Source organism: Symphalangus syndactylus, chromosome 2, assembly GCF_028878055.3.
Source record: "Symphalangus syndactylus isolate Jambi chromosome 2, NHGRI_mSymSyn1-v2.1_pri, whole genome shotgun sequence".
In the NCBI taxonomy this organism is placed as follows: Eukaryota; Metazoa; Chordata; class Mammalia; order Primates; family Hylobatidae; genus Symphalangus; species Symphalangus syndactylus.
The window spans coordinates 146,462,466-146,479,124 of NC_072424.2; the positions used below are offsets into that span (position 1 = coordinate 146,462,466).

Consider the following 16,659-nt stretch of genomic DNA (forward strand, 5'->3'; position numbering starts at 1 on the left):
ATGTAGTTTTACCTGGTAGTAAAACCTTCCAGCTAACTTGCATTTCTCCAGGCTTCTGCCAATATGCTCAGTTGTAAAATAATAATGGCTCAGCCTCTTCACAAGGTTACTCTCACTTTTAACAAACAGTGAAAAAGGGGGTTTCGTTACCAAGCACCAATCCATGAACTAGCTGTTTCTATAAGACCAATTTTCCTTAAGTCTGACATAACCAGTGAAGAAGTCTTTGTTGGCAAAGATCTCCAAATGGGACATTGGCATCCACCTGGCTTTGAGTAGACTAACTCATGGGTGATTGCCACATATGGTAGATATATGTATATGTTTATAGGTAGATATATGTATATAGATTCATACTTATTCTGCTTCTGGAGATAACAGATCTAGATTTCTCTGTAAGGCTTTTTTTTTTTGGAAGATCTAAGAGTTTCCCATAAGTTTTAAAGGTTTGCTTTTAATAGTTCCAGGGATTATTGACTTGTATCTGTGAGCCCAGGAAATACCTGGTGAAGGAAGCTGCACATACTAGGGCGTATGCTGGTAACACACACACACACACACACACACGGTGTTTGCTCACATAGAGGTGTAAGTCATGTTTGTCATGGTAGGTTAGTTTTACTCACTAACCATTATGACAACTGACTCAACATGCCGTGGACAACCTTAGCTCTAGTTTAACTGAACACACGTGAAATTATAGTACAAACATGTGATTAGGAACACTGCGAAGGGTATATTTTCTTTCATACAAAGAATATTTGCATATATGTTTTGTTTATAAATACAATATTTTTCTATATCAGTGAAAATACACACACACACACACACACACACACGTAAACATATAAATATATCACACTGAAAAAACATTATTGCAACAAAAAGTACCCAAACGCCCCACAGCCAACTGCACCCCAGGAGCCCTGGGAAGAGCACTGCCTCGTGAAGCTGAGGCCCCGGCATGCAGAGTGCTGGAGCCAAGATAACGCCGCCTGTGCTGCAAATCACCCCTCAGGTAACAGGCACAGCGAGGGTCATGGTGGGGTGACAGTTGGAGCTGAAATGAGGGTTAGTCTTAGAACACCCTTCTCCCTGCATTGATGATCAAATGTCTCCTTGTTGTCTATCCTCACAGGACGTGCACAATGACCAGGACCTGCAAAGTGTAACTGAAGAGTGGGCTACGCACCCCGGTTCTGAAGTAGGCGGTGGGATCAGAGTCATTGTGCATCAAAGATACCAAATCCCACATATTCCTGATGTATAGATTCATGACATAACAGTTTACACTTGTCATAATTTGGAATTGAAATGGCCTGGCCTTCAGGCGCACACAGCCACACCGTGTGGCAGACGCGAGCTCCGCTTTGAGGCTGTCAGACCCAGGCAGCAGCCCTGCTCCCTGCTCAATGGGGAGCTCGACGCAGCAGCCACACAGCACCCCCTTGGGCGCCAGCCTTCATCTTTGTAAAATGAATAAAGTGAAAGTGCCCATCTCACGTAGTCATTCTGAAGATTAAATGATGTACGATATTTAATGAACCTGTCATAGTGACCTTCAGAATTAAATGCTCAAGAAAATATTGGAAAGTATACTTGGAAATATGATTCACAATTGTAACTAAAAGAAAAAGTGAGATCATCTGTCAATGATTTAAGTAGCATAGATTTCCATCATATGATGGAGTCAACAACTATGAACAGTATAAGAAAACTTCTAGGTGGCTCACACCTGTAATCCCAGCACTTTGGGAGGCCAAGGTGGGCGGATCATGAGGTCAGGAGATGGAGACCATCCTGGCTAACACAGTGAAACCCCGTCTCTACTCAAAATACAAAAAATTAGCCGAGTGTGGTGACAGGTGCCTGTAGTCCCAGCTACTCGGGAGGCTGAGGCAGGAGAATGGCATGAATCCGGGAGGTGGAGCTTGCAGTGAGCCCAGTTCGTGCCACAGCACTCTAGCCTGGGCGACAGAGTGAGACTCTGGCTCAAAAGAAAAAAGAAAACTTCTATAAAAGTCAGGTTCGACAAATATCTATGACTTTCCTTAGGCAGATGAGCATCACACATTAATATACTGGAAAAGTTGTCTATATTTCAACTCATATTAAAGTACCAGCTATTTATATTTTGTCTTCTATAATAAAATTGTTTGGATTATTAAAATCTACTTAAAATTAACTGTTTAATCAATTTATGATTTTCAGATATCAACATGTCTAAGTTGACCAGCTAAGTCACTCAAAGACAATAGTGGTAGTTACCCAAATATTTTTACTTAAATTTTTACAAGCATGCATGCACACACATACACACACACACACACCCCATGTCACAATAGAAACCCATCCAAGCCAGTATATAAAATGCATTTTTCAAAAGACACCTACCTCCCTGGCCTTGCTGGCAACCCTTCTTGCTTAGAATATCTTCCACAGAGTTTTCAAACACTAGGTGGACGTTCTGAAGCAAACCCTGTAAATACACACAAGCAGAAAAATAGAGCATCTGATGTTTGATGCCAAGCTAACTGACATTCTAAAAATACAAGTTGGAATCTTCAAGTAGTGAGAGTATTTCCTTCTACGTAGCAGGTTTGCAATCTCTTTATAATCGGTTTTTCTGTATATAGTACTTTTGAAATTTTGTTTTTGAGCATAACACAAGAAATGGGAGTGTAATGTAAGAAATCTACCTAGAAGAAGGAAATGTTTCATAAATAAGAGTGAGATGGCCCTTGGAGAGGTGTGGCCTGCTGTGTGTTCTGGGCATGTTCCCATGGACGTTCAAGGCCATTCGTTCCTTGCAAGTCACTCATGATTAGCGAGTTTCTGCATTGGGCTAAGGGCCCACAGAGGCCCACTGGTCCACTCAGAGACACAGACCCTGGACCTGCAGGAGTGCCTTCCGCAGCTGAGTTACGACGGGGCTGGGCCAATCCTATATGGTATGGAACTCCTGGACACCCATGAGAAATCGACTCAACAACAAGCTATGCATCTCTAGGCCTTTTACTCGAATTACTGAGTTTAACCATGTACTTACTTCCAAGGCCCTACACGTCCGGGAGGGAGCAATGTACCACACACCATTGTGATTCTAAAGACCTGCAGTTTAAGATTCATTTCCAAACATATTTTAACCAAAATGGACATGAAACCATTCCCTCATAAATCACTAGCCCTTTCCCTTGGAAAAGGGCACCTGCTACTTTGCTCTCCCATCATTTCGCTACTAAAGCAAACATTTAGGAGCGGTTTCGGTTGTGATCAAAAGAGTCTGGGATTGCCAGAAACATTTGAATAGGGTTGATTCCTTGATCATAAAACCAGCCTCAATCTCAACTGATGATAATTAGTGCAGTTAGGGAAGCACACCTGGGGCAACCCTCGCTGATTAATCGTGGCTTAGGCATGCATTGTTGTGTGTGTGTGTGCGCTTGTGTGTGGTGTTTGCATGTGAAAGGGTGAGTGCATGTGTGAAAGTATGTATGTGCTGACAACTGCCTGTGGTTCTGCATGCATTGTGTGTGCACGTGTGCCTGTTTGTGTACCCATGTGTGATGGATGTATGTGCATGCATGAGTTTGCATGAGGTGTTTATGTGTATGTATATGTAAGTGTGTGTGCATGTGTGCACGTGTATGTGTGTGTACATGTGTGGTTCTGTGTGTGAATCTATATGATGTTCGTGTGTTTATGTGTGTGGGGGGGGATGTGAGTGTGAGTGTATGTATGGTGTTTATGTGTGTAGGTATGTGCATGCGATGTGTGCGACTGTGTGGTACTTTTGTGCACGTGTGTATGTGTGTGTTCACATGTGTGTGGTGTGTGTGCATTGCATGGCTGTGCGTGGTGTGTGCACACCTGTTTTGTGCACACATATGTATAAGTGCTTACATATGGTTGTGTGCACATGTGCATACGTGTGTTCACATGTATGTGTGTGGTGTGTGTGCATGTGTGGCATGTGCACACGTCTGTGAATGTGAGTGTATGCACGGTGTTTATTTGTGTATGTGCATGGGTGCCCATGTATGGTGTGTGCTCGTGTGTGCATGTGTGTGTTTCACATGTATGTCTGTGTGGTGTGCATGTGTGCACATGAGTGTATGAATGGTGCTTATGTGTGTCTGCATGTGTATGCCCATGTATAGTGTCTGTGTGCACATGGGCATGCATATGTGAGGGTGTGTTCACATGCATGTGTATGTGGTGAGGTGTGTGTGTACATGTCTGTGCATGTGTTGCATGGTGTGTGTACATGTGTGATATATATACATATGTGAGTGTGAGTGCATATGCAGTGTTTGTGTAGATGTCTTTGGATGTGTGTTCATGTGTTTGTGTGCATGTGTGTTTGCGTGGGTGTGGTGTGCGTGTGCATGTGTGCACATGCCTGTGGCTATGTGTGGTGTGCAGTGTGTGCATGTGGTGTGTGCATGCATGTGTGTGAGCACGTGTGTGGATGTGCAGTGTGCTTCTCTAAGGCCAGGCTCTGCCTGCTCAAGCATTGCATCACCAGATGCACTAGCGGATCAGTTCCCAGCGAAGCTCTTTCCTCCCTCACGGCGGCCACCTCCCTGCAGAGCGTACCCTGAAGTGACTCTCTCTGGCAGAGCCTTTGGCCACGTACATCCGGCTCTTTTCCGCCTGCAGGTGCTCGTAGAAGGGCTCGTCCAGAGCGAAGCTGTCTATGAGGTCGCAGCCCACATGCAAGCTGTAGGTCTCGCCAGCCACCTGCACGGTGACGTTCTTCCACTGCGAGTCAGCCAAGCCGACGTCCTCCAGGGAGACCACATGCCGGGTGCCGTCGATCCAGTAGGTGAGATCCAGCGTGTCCGCGGGGCCATTGGAGACGATCTCGAACTGCCTCTGGGAGAGACCCGGGCCCTCCAGAGCCAGCAGCGTGCCCCTGGACTTGCCGTCCTGCTTGAGCTGGGCCGTGAGGAAGAAGCCCTCCTTCTGCCGCATGATCTTGGTGATCTTGCTGAGATCATCTGCGTTCACGGGTGGGATGTAGTCAAAGCGCACGAAGCGGTAGGCCGGCACGCCGGGGTCGGGCCCGCGGAACTGCTTGGCGCCAATGGTCTTGCGGTTGATGTTGCTGATACTGAAAAGGTCGAAGGTCATGTCTTTGTCCTGGTGACCAGCTGCAAAAGGAACCGCAGTGGAGAAGGGTGACGTAGGGGAAGACGGCGAGGTTGGCCTGACCCAGGGTGACAAACCAGAACCTCGCGTGTGAGGAAATTGACGAGGCCTCCCAATATGCCGCAGCTTCTCTCCCTTTTTTATAGGAACGTTAGAGCCATCTCTGATGAAAAGCCACTATCCTCCGTGCCAGGGCCACTCCTCAGAGTGTGGTCCCAACGCAGCTGCGGGTCTGTGGCATCAGTTTCTGTCCCTGGCTGGTTGAGGAGCGTGTGCCAGAAGGGAAATCGGTGGAGCCAGGCAGCGCCCTGTCTGTTCAGCCGGCCCTTTGCATAGCCCGACCTCCTTGGTGAGGGAATCCTGGCCTTGATTGACATTCTGGCACACGTCCCAGGTCACTCTGTCTGGCTCTTCTACCTCACATCTGAGGCTGAAAAGCAGCCGTCCTGTCTACCAGTTGATTGCTCAGGAAAAAACTGAATAAATGAATAAACTGGGAAAGACATGGATCTTGAGCCTTGCTATTGATAGAATGTCAGAAAGCAGCTAAATCGTATGTTGCTTTCTTGTTGAGATCAACTGCCTAAAACCAGTCATGTCAGCAGGTTGTTACTTTGTAAAAATGTATTCTCCAACTCTTAATGCACCCTGTGGGTAAGGATCTGAAAGAGTGGTCAGTGTCAAGTATAGAAACAAATGGTTTTAAGTCACCACCTAAGCTATCGGCAAGAAAAGTGATCAGATCTCACCAAAATCATAACAGTTTAAATAATTCAAAGCTGGGCGCAGTGGCTCACACCTGTAATCCCAGCACTTTGGGAGGCCAAGGCAGGCGGATCACGAGGTCAGGAGATCGAGACCATCACGGCTAACACAGCAAAACCCCGTCTCTACTAAAAATACAAAAAATTAGCCAGGCGTGGTGGCAGGCGCCTGTAGTCCCAGCTACTCGGGAGGCTGAGGCAGGAGAATGGCGTGAACCCGGGAGGCGGAGCTTGCAGTGAGCCCAGATCACGCCACTGCACTCCAGCCTGGGTGACAGAGCAGGACTCCGTCCCAAAAAAAAAGTAATACACTGAACGGAAAGTTTAAACAAAGCCTTCCTTTTCATCTAATATTTAGCAAATTAGAACAGTATAATACACAGGGTTGCTGACAGAAGTGGGCATTGGACCACTTTCCACAGAGTTACTTGGCAAGAATTAAAAGCTTTGATTCAGCAATTCTAATTTTGTAACCTATCCAAAGGATATAATCACAAATGCTGCTTAAGATTTATCCACGTCAATATTTTTTGTGTCACCATCTATGCTAATGAAAATAAACCAATCTAAGTGGGAATTGATTGAAAAAGATCAGGCTTTATCTGTGATGAAATATTATGTGGTCATTAAAAATCATACTATAGAAAAGTAAACACATGGGAAAATATTTAAAGAAGGAAGAAAGTGGAGCAAAAAGAACTCAACAAACACCAAATACCTGCAGTGTTGTGAAAATTCTCTATAGAAAAAAGGATAAACTGTACAACTCTAGGTGGAATGGCATTTTTCTCTAACACCTGAATTTTCCAAAGATAAATTATCTCTTGTCATATTGGCTCAGAAGTAAGTTACTATTTTATTTATAAAGGAGCTAGAAGGTCCTCAGGGGTAAGATTGTCCAACTACACACTTTATTTTGTCATCTCTCCCCTTGCAGCTAAGCCACATCTCCCAAGGCCGAGAGAGACCACAGGCTCTGAGGACACTCACCTTGCGTGCTGGGCCACACCCACAGAGCCAGCAGGACCAGCCTCCAGACCATCCTGCCTCCTGCAGCTTAGCTCCTGGGAATACAGGAAACCCTTGTTAGTGATGAGTCCACAGCTGCAACCCTGCCTGTGAGCGAGACTGGCCCAGTGACTCACGTGACCATTGAAAAACAGTTTGCATATAAAACTCAGCACCAACTGGATTTGTGGCAAACTGAGAGCAAAGGAGGAAATTTACTCTTCAAGCAGGATTCTTCTAACTATAACTAAGATTTGTTGGGCTAGCATTTGCTGGCAAGCACTGTGCTCATCACGTTCTAAATATTCCTATTATTTCGTCTTCATAATAGCCTGGGAGGTAAGTGGTGCTCTAATTGTCCTCATTTTACAGATGAGCAAATGGAAGATGGGCAAGTTCAGAGCTTGCCCGGAGTAATTCTGTTCATACAACTCATAGACAGGACTTAGATCTAGAAAGTTTGAATTTAGAAAAATATCCAGCCTGACAAAAATAATCTGTGAATGCATTTTGTGTAAATATCCAGGGAAAAAACCAGTAATGCATAACCTAATTAAATAGAATGAATATCAACTGCAAAAAAAAGTTAGAAATAAACTTAATTTGGTGAATTATACTTACAAAAAAACAGAACACTCGACTTAGCCATCATTTTGACCCTGCCTCTTTATTTTCCTGCAGGCCTGTTTTTTCCATTCTTGGGGATTTTAAGTTGGCACAGCTCAGTGGAGGCTGGCCCCGAAGTCAGGAGATGTGGTCCAAAGCCCGGCTGTGCAATTAACCCTGTGGATCTCAGCTTCGCCTCTCCTGGGCAAGCACGAGCCTGTGGGTCCCAGGGCTCCCCAGGTCCCTTCCAGCAATTGGTCACACCCTGCTCTAGGCTGAAGGGAAGACTGAGACCCCAGTTCTTCCCATATTTAGAATATCAAACGCCGTTAACTTCTCATTGTTAATCCAAGGACTCTCCCTCTCCAGAAACAACATTTGGTAACCTGGAAATCCTCACCTTCCAGGAACAGAGAAACGTTCCTTGGAAGAAGAGAAATGCTTGGCAGCAACTCCAGACCCCCACCCATCTGCTCCTGGGACCCCCCCAACCATCTGCTCCCCCCAGGGCCTCCCCCGGGGTCCTTGGTGATTGTTTCATCTGTCCTGGCTCCGGAAGCAGCACGGCCCGCGGCCAGAGCCAGCACCAGGCTGAGCAGTGCTGAGCACCAGCTGTGCAACCTAGGGAAACCTACTTAACTTCCCTGCCTCAGTTTCCTCATCTGTAGAATGAACCATAGCATCATGCAAAATGCCCACCTCATCGGGTTGTTATGAGAGATGAATTCGGCAAATGAAACTTCACCAGGGGCTGACTTAGCCTAGCGAGCCACAGGCATGAGTTACAGGAGCAGAATGTGCCTCTGGCTCTGGGGCGCTTTCTCCTCTAACTGCCTGATGCAGCCGCAGGAATAATGGTGGTGCTGATAGGGCCTTTCTATGGAGCTCTGAAGAGGGTTTAATGGCAGGAGTGAACACTTGGCCATGAGCTTAGAACAGTACCTGCATGCAGTAAGCACCACAGAGCGGTGTTAGAATACGCAGGTCAGGTACAGCCTTGGCAGGCTCTTCCCACCTCTCCACCTCATCAGCCCACGCTGCCGGCACATCGCAGTCCCCTAAGGACAGCTGTGTGGGGCTGGCCCTGCAGAGGCCAGCCAAGAACAGGATGGTAAATGCGAAAGTTCTGGATGCCCAGCTTCATAAGGACAGGTTAGAAAAAGTAAATCAAACTCCTTTGACGAAACCAGATCCGACTGTCTCTGCCTTGAGGTGGATTCTCACAAGAGCAGGAGGCTAACATAGCATCCCCTGCTGCGGATTGTCAAAGGACAGTGAGGCTCCATCCCACAGGAAGGATGAGCAGCCAGCCTACCTGGCCTCAGCCCATCCAGGGACACCGGGCAGGGACGGAGCCACGGATGAGCCAGTGCCGCTCACCCCTGCCCCAGCCTCTGCACGCCACACATCCATGTTTATGCTTGTGTTTTTCCAAAAGAAAGATTTCAGTGCCTGTCTGCAGCAGAATGTAGTTTGAATTTGCAAAGGTCTTTTAAAACTCTTTTCATATGAACAATCAAAGTAAAAGATAGCTTTGCAGAGAGCTCATTGTTTACCAGCGGTCCACCACCCACAGCAGTCTGATTACACACCAGACTCCTGGGTGCTCAGCCCCCAGTCCTGGGCAGCCAAGCCCACCTTCCTTAAGTGGTAGCCAGGCAACCTGCCGGCTCGCTTTTCATATGCAAACTGCCCCAAGACTGTTAAAAGTCGCTGCGTGTCCCGGCAGTCACAGGATTTTCCATAGACTTACCACAAACACTCTCCGGTTACGTTCAAAACCACTTTTCAGCTACTCATAATGTTAACAATCAGAGTCTCTCTCTAATCTACTAATAATGTTAAGGACCAGAGTTTCTCTCTAATCTACTAATAATGATGGTAACAATCAGAGCCTCTCTCTAATCTCCGGTTACTTTTCAGATATTCCGGGAGTTGTTTCTAACTCCCTCCTCAATAACAAACGCTCATGTGGAATCTTCTTATTCTGAAGCTGAAAACATAAAGCATTTACTCGGGTTTCCAGGCAGGTATATGCATTAAAATAGCAGCAACCACAACCCTCAGAGAGGAAAGGGTGCCCGGCTGGTGAAAGCACAGCCACGGAGGAAAAGCTTAGAAGCGGCCACGTGCCTTGCTCTTCAAGTGGGCAGTAAAAACACCACATGAAGAAACACTTGCCGTTTAGTGTTAATAGATACACCACTCACCTTTAGTTAAGAATCTAAATTGCTCTTTTTTCTTCTCTGCTTCTTAGAGTTGGAGAACTCTAATTTCTTAAAATTAGAGCACAATGAAATAATCGATTGAGTTTAAGAAATAATCGTACCTGGTTTGCCAAAAAGATGCAGTAATGACTGGTTTCAGTGTTCCGGACCGAGTCGGAAAGGCTCAGGCTCTGCTGGAGCGAGAGACCGGCCCCGCAGTGCAGGACGCTCCGGTGGACGTGGCCGAGCGGCTCCCGGGCAGCGCGGCTTTATATGCCGCTTCTCCTGTGCAGGGCTGTCAATCAGACACATGAGGAAGCACGTTTAATTCATTCCTTCGAAGGAATGACATCATCCCCCTTCTGATCTCACCATTTGCTCCGAGTACCTGCTGCAGGGGTCCAAGTCCAGCCCCTCTGTACTGGAGGCCGCCTCCTCCTCCTGCACCCCGGCCCCTGCCAGACAGGCCTGGGAGGAGCCAGACAGAGAGAGGGAAGGCAGGGACTCACTTTTCCTGTCTTCTCTCAGGAAATAAGATGCTATAAATAACACTAGCAAGATTGGCTAGAACTCCTCATTTTGCTTAAGAGAAAAAAATGCAAGTTCTATGCCTTAAATATGTTTCGAATTACTCAATGTGATATTGGTCTTTCTAAACCAAATGAGTGACTCTCAATAACACATAAAATACATCGGTGAGTATCAATAATCAGTCTGTATATTAATAAAGTTATTATGGTCAATAATCAAGTTTATTATGTGACAAAAATGAAATTTAATGTAAAAGGAAGCTGCCAACATTTATCTCAGGCAGTTAGAGGACTGAAAAACTGTACTGCAGCTTTGGGAAAATTCATTTTAACCCAAATTCTGCTTCATTTGCTCAGTGAGGATCCCCTAGAAGGACGTCTCCCAGTGGATGTGCAATACCCATTGAAGGGTGTGTCCCAGTGGATGTGCAGTACCTGGCCAAGTCCCCTTGGTGCACACTTTCACCAAGTTCCTGTGATGGTGGCCCCATCACAGGAACAGCCTGACGTGCGGCGGCACAGAGCAAGGACTCCAGAGAACCAGAAGCAGTGGCAGCAGCTAACCCCCGCCCCTCCCACACCTCAGGCATCACCCGCAGTCAGGGTGCACTCTGCATGGGGGTGGGGGGCGCCGCTTCTCAGAGGTCAGGGTGGATGATGGATGGGGAGGGGCTGCTTCTCCCAGGTCAGAGTACACAATGGAAAGGGAAGCTGCTGCTCTAAGGTGGGGGTTGATGGTACATGGGGGAGGGGCTGCTTCTCCCAAGTTGGGCTGGACAGTGGATGGGGGAGGTGCCACTTCTCCCAGGCCAGTGTGAAAGGTGGGTGGTGGAGGGGCTGTTTCTCCCAGGTCAGTGTGAAAGGTGGCTGGGAGTGTGTTGTTTCTCCCAGGTCAGGGTTAATGGCAGACAGGGGAGCTGCTGCTTCTCCCGGGTTGGGGTGGACCTTGGATGGGGGAGGTGCTCCTTTCCCAGGTGGGGTGGATGGTGACTGGGGAGCTGCTGCTTTGCTTGGAGCCACCTGCACCTGCTTCATGTCGGCACCTGCCTGTCGGGTTCCTTCACGTTTGTGTGGAGTTGTCAGCCTGGCCATGGACCCGTCGAGTCTTAGTTAGAGAACATTAAAGCGAATTTCTGTGGACACAACCCTTACTGTGTCTGTGGCAGGGGAGTGTCTCTGAAGCCTCCGGGCATTCCCCCACAGGGGGCCAGCGCCGCAGAAGTCGGCAGGCACCATGAAGAGCAAGCCTCACTTTCTGGCCTCTGTCTTCAGAGAGGATATGTGAGCGGGTGTGGGAGAGGGAAGGAGCTTTCATTTGTGAAAACCTCTGTTTTTCCTAATGGCACCTGCTTATTTATCACTTGGCAAACATCAGTTTCCGACCCATGCACAGGCAAAAGCCTCCAAGAGTGTATGTGTCATGTTTAAGGTACGTTATTTTGCTTTTTAAGCTGTTGGGGACAAAGTCATCATTTGAATTAAAAAGTAGTTTAAATAGATTGATGTTATCTCAAATTCAAAAAAAGTATAACCCAGTTCCCCATAAAGAATTTTCAGTGGATAATTATCCATTCATCAGTTTGAGCTTTTCTGCCTCCAGGTTAGTTTTTCCTGGGGCCAGAACATGGAGGGCGGCATCCCCTACTCCGCGTGCCACGGCCTCCCCTGTTCCTCAGTCCACAGAATGAGTGTTTCCTGATTAAAGCTGAAGACACGCAGCTCTGCTGCTCAGCACTTCAGGAGCATGTGGTGAAGACCGTGACACTCACTGGGGAGGAGGAAGGAATGTAGTAATGACCCTCCACGTGCCGATGGGTGGGTGCAGAGAGGATGGGCCTCCTTCTGTAAAATCTGGCAGCCCAGAATCAGGGAAGTCTGGTTAGAGGAGACAGAAGGTAAGCCGATTGGAACACGGCCTGTGAATGAGGTGTCCCCAGTTGAGAAAGTATTTCAGGCAGAGAGAGTGGGTAGGTGTTCACGGTGCAGAGAAAGGCAGGTTCCTGGTGCAGCTCCCAGGCCGGTGCATGGAATGGGCTTCATAGACAGTGGAAGTCACAGAGAGGTTCCTGGCAGGGTGAGGTGGGACTTCGCAGTCCCACGTGCAGGGGGCCAGAGGAAGAGCAGAGGGGACAGCCCCTGGTCAGCATCTTCCCTCGGCCCCCTGGGGGTGAGGAGGAAGGGAGATGTGAGGATGAAACAAAAAGCAGTCAGAGGCCTCGGCGGGAAAGCCAGCGATGCTGAGGGAAGCATCATCACGTGTGAGCGCGGGAGGACGAGGGACAGACATGCAGCAGGTGGAATCGTGTCCTCCCAAGTTCACGTCCACCCCAAACCTGTGAATGAGCTTACTGGAAATACCACAGTGTTTGTGGATGAAATCAAGTGCCGATGTTGTCGAACTGATGTAGGGCAGGCTCCAAATCTAATGGCTAGTGTTCTAATAAGAATAGAGAATATGAAGACGGAGACACAGGGCGAGCTCTGCTTGTTAAAGGAGGCAGAGACCACAGTGATGCAACCACTAGCCAAGGTCACCAAGGGCTGCCAGAAACACCAGAACTGTGGGAGACAGGGAAGGGGCCTCTGCCAGAACATTCCGAGGAAGTGCAGCCCTGCCACATGCTGCGTTTAAAACTGCTGGACTCCAGAACCATGGGACAATACATGTGTGTTGTTTGTGATACTTCATCGCAGCAGGCCCAGGGAACTAACACAGACACGCCCTGGAGATACCACAGGCTCAGTTCCACACCTCTGCAATAAAGTGAATTGCATAGATTTGTGCTCTCCCAGTGAATATAAAAGGGATGTTTACACTCCATTATTGTCTATTAAGGGTGCAGTAGCATTGTGTCTAAGAGAACAATATGCATATCTTAATTCTAAAACATTTCATTGCTCAAAACTACTAACCGTCATTTGAGCTTTCAATGAGTCGTCATCTTTTTGCTGGTGGAGAGTCTTGCCTCAATGCTGGTGGCTGCTGACTGATCAGGGTGGTGGTTATTGAAGGTTGGAGTGTCTGTAGCACGTCCTTAGAGTAAGACCACAATGAAGTTTGCTGCATCTATTGACTCTTTTATAAAACGTTTCTCTGTAGCATGTCATGGTTTTTGATAGCAGTTTACTCACACAATAACTTGTTTCAAAATTGATGTCCATTCTCTGAAACGCTGCTGCTGTTTTTTCAACTAAGCTTATGTAATATTCTAAATTATTTGTTGTCATCTCAACATCTTCCCCAGGAGTGAAGCATTTCACAACATCTTCACTGGGAGTACATTTCATCTGAAAAAATCATTTTCTTTGCTTATCCACAAGAAATAACTCCTGATCCATTCAAGTTTTATCATGAGAGTACAGCAATTCAGTCCCATCCTCAGGCCCAGCTTCGAACCCTACCTCTCTTGCTCATTCCATCACATCTTCAGTGACTTCCTCCACTGAACCCTCAGGGTCATCCCTCATGGTGGGATTTGGAAGAATCAGCTTCTTCTAAACTCCTGTCAGTGTTTATATTTTTCCTTCTCCCATGAATCATGAATGTCCTAGTGGCATCTAGAATGGTGAATCCTTTCCAGAAGGTTTTCAGTTGACTTTGCCCAGATTCATCAGAGGAATCATTCTCTATGGCAGCTATAGCTTCATGAAATGTGTTTCTTAAATAGTAAGACTTGAAAGTCCAAATGACTCCTTGACCAATGGGCTGCAGAGTGGATGTTGTGTTAGTAAGCATGAAAGCAACATTCATCTCATTGAGCATCTCCATCAGAGTTCTTGGGTGACCAGGTACATTGACCAAGAGCAGTAATATTCTAAAATAGATCATTTTTTGAGCAGTAGGTCTCAACAGTGGGCTTCAAATATTTAGTCAGCCATGCTGAGAATAGATTTGCTGTCATCTAGGCTGTGTTGTTCCATTTAAAGAGCATAAGAATAATACCTTTAGCATAGCTCTTAAGGGCTGAAGATTTTCAGATTGGTAAATGAGCACAGGCTTCAACTTGAAGTCACCAACTGCATTAGCCTCTAATTAAAGAGACAGCCTGGCCTTTGAATTTTTGAAGGCCATTGACTTCTCCTCTGTAGCTATGACAGTTTGAGATGGCCTCTTCTAATACAAGGCTGTTTCATTTTCATTGAAAATTGGCTGTTGAGTGTAGCCACCTCCACAATTATTTTAGCTAGATCTTTTGGGTCACTTGCTGCAGCTTCTCCATCAGCACTTGCTGCTTCACCTTGCACTTTTGTCTTACAGAGATGGCTTCTTCCCTAAACTTCATGAACCAATCTCTGCCAGCTTCGAACTTTTCTTCTGCAGCTTCCTCATCTCTCTCAGCCTTCACAGAATTGAAGAGAGTTAGAGCCTTGCTTAGATTAGGCTTTGGCTTCAGAGAATGTAGTGGCTGGTTTGATTTTCTCTCCAGGACACTCAAACTTTCTCCCTATCAATCAGCAATAAGGCTGTTCTGCTTTCTTATCAATGGTGTGTATTACATCCGATGGGCATATTTCAGTGGAAGCCAGATGGATGAGTCTAAAGCCTGGGCGATCCCTCGCTGGAGATGATGTTTAAATCCATGGGCAGGAGACAGGTGAGGCCACTGGAAAGAGGGAGGCGGGGAGGGGCAGACAGAGCCGCAGGGCATGGACATCCAGCTGGAGCTGAACCACATGTGTGGTGAGGGAGAGGGCTCCCTTCTGCCCTGGAAACTCCTGTTCCTGAACCATGGTTTCCGTTGTCATGTTGTGCATGGACTGCGTCAGAAACAGCAAATCCTGGTGTGGCTCTGTCCCTTTCACAGTGATGCAGGGGATTGAAAAGCAAGCGGACACATTGAATGTGCAGAGGCCTGAGCTGAAGAAAAGAGCATGGGCTGGGGACCAGGACCAGGCACACTCGTCACAGCCCTTCTGACTCAGAGGTTTTTATATCACCTCCCCTTGCTCTTCTCTCTGGCCTGAACCTGCTTCCTAAGCACCCCAAGGTGATCTGGGGATACTTGCCGGATGGGCGCTGCTTGGAGCTTGTTAAAATTATCAAAAGAGCAAGCAGACAGACTTCCCCTGCATGGCTTCTCCAGCTGAAATGCACACACAGGACACTGGGCCTGGCCCAAAGGCAGATTCCGACCCAGTAGGTGTGGGGTTGGGGAATCTGGTGGTGGGTTTTGAACAAGCTCCCCTCTCCAAGATCACGCTTGGAGCAGCAAGATTTTAGTGACTGGAACTCAGCAGGGCACTGTTATCCTGGCCACCACCCTGGGATGGGTTTGTTGTCACACCCATTCTACAGAGGAGAAATCAAAGGTCCTGGCTCTGGCCTTGCCTTGTCAACCCCTAGGGTCCTCGGGACCAGGATCCTTCCCTGGAGAGGGGCCCAGAATTCCCAGGGCCAGGGCTGAGGCCAGTCCCTCTGGCTTTGATTCCACCCAAGCTGCACTGACTTGGAGCATACACAGGAAAAGGAATGGGGACCAGTTTGTCGATTTGTTTAAGGCTCCGTTTGCTCAACCATTTATTCAAAAAATACTCATTGAGCATCTGTGTCACCTAACACATCCCAGACACTACAAACAGCACAGTATACACATGAGGCATAAACAGGTCCCTGCCCTTTGGGGCTCCTATGTAGCCCGGCCTGCTGCCTAATTGAATTCCCTCTAAGCCTCGTGGAACTCTGGTCACCAGCTGATGCTCTGTGTCTTGTGTGACTGGAGCCTCCTCCCTCACAGGCAGCCGTAAGGGGTGAGCAGGAATCTTCTGCTCATTTCTGTTGTGCATAAATTCTAATTATGTCCTGGAAACCACAGATTCCCTTTCCCAGGTGTTGTGCGAACATTCCAAGGCAGTGGCAGGGCCTTCTTGGACATTTGTGTGACCCCCTTCTTCACCTGCCCAGCCATCACTCCCCTTGTAAACCCAGCATGGACCTGAGCCCATGCGCTCCACATCAGGAGGCCCAGGGGCTGCGTTCATGGCGCAGGCTTCCTGTGGGCATAGCCCAAGCCCCCTCGCCCTATCCCCTGCCCTGGAGTGGAGGTCATCCCTGGAGTGGAGGGAGGTCATGCCTGGAGTGGAGGTCATGCCTGGAGTGGAGGGAGGTCATTCCTGGAGTGGAGGGAGGTCATGCCTGGAGTGGAGGGAGGTCATGCCTGGAGTGGAGGGAGGTCATGCCTGGAGTGGAGGGAGGTCATGCCTGGAGTGGAGGGAGGTCATCCCTGGAGTGGAGGGAGGTCATTCCTGGAGTGGAGGTCATGCCTGGAGTGGAGGGAGGTCATGCCTGGAGTGGAGGGAGGTCATGCCTGGAGTGGAGGTCATGCTTGAGCAGGTGGATGTGTGTCACTTCATCCTCTTGCACTGAGCTTCTGGACACCCAATTCATCCTCC

The 16,659-nt window shown here is 47.8% G+C and overlaps 1 protein-coding gene and 1 long non-coding RNA gene across 4 annotated transcripts in view; one reads left to right on the forward strand and one right to left on the reverse strand.

Annotated features, from left to right (window-relative positions):
* THBS2 (thrombospondin 2) overlaps nucleotides 1-10,269 on the reverse strand; it is a 37,914-nt gene extending 27,645 nt beyond the window's left edge. For 2 of the 3 annotated variants that reach the window (XM_055269693.2, XM_055269692.2), the window contains exons 1-4: nucleotides 9,862-10,266; nucleotides 6,909-6,982; nucleotides 4,600-5,156; nucleotides 2,395-2,479 (exon numbers count right to left, since the gene is read on the reverse strand). In XM_055269693.2, coding sequence (XP_055125668.1) covers nucleotides 2,395-2,479; nucleotides 4,600-5,156; nucleotides 6,909-6,960 — 694 coding nt within the window. In that variant the 5' untranslated portion in view covers nucleotides 6,961-6,982; nucleotides 9,862-10,266. Of the gene's footprint in view, nucleotides 1-2,394; nucleotides 2,480-4,599; nucleotides 5,157-6,908; nucleotides 6,983-9,861 lie in introns of all 3 variants that reach the window. The other variant, XM_055269695.2, reaches the window with a different exon arrangement.
* Nucleotides 317-2,132, forward strand: LOC134733605 (uncharacterized). Its single transcript, XR_010117239.1, has 2 exons — nucleotides 317-1,018; nucleotides 1,139-2,132. It is a non-coding gene; the product is annotated as an uncharacterized lncRNA (long non-coding RNA).
* Nucleotides 10,270-16,659: the final 6,390 nt, after the last annotated feature.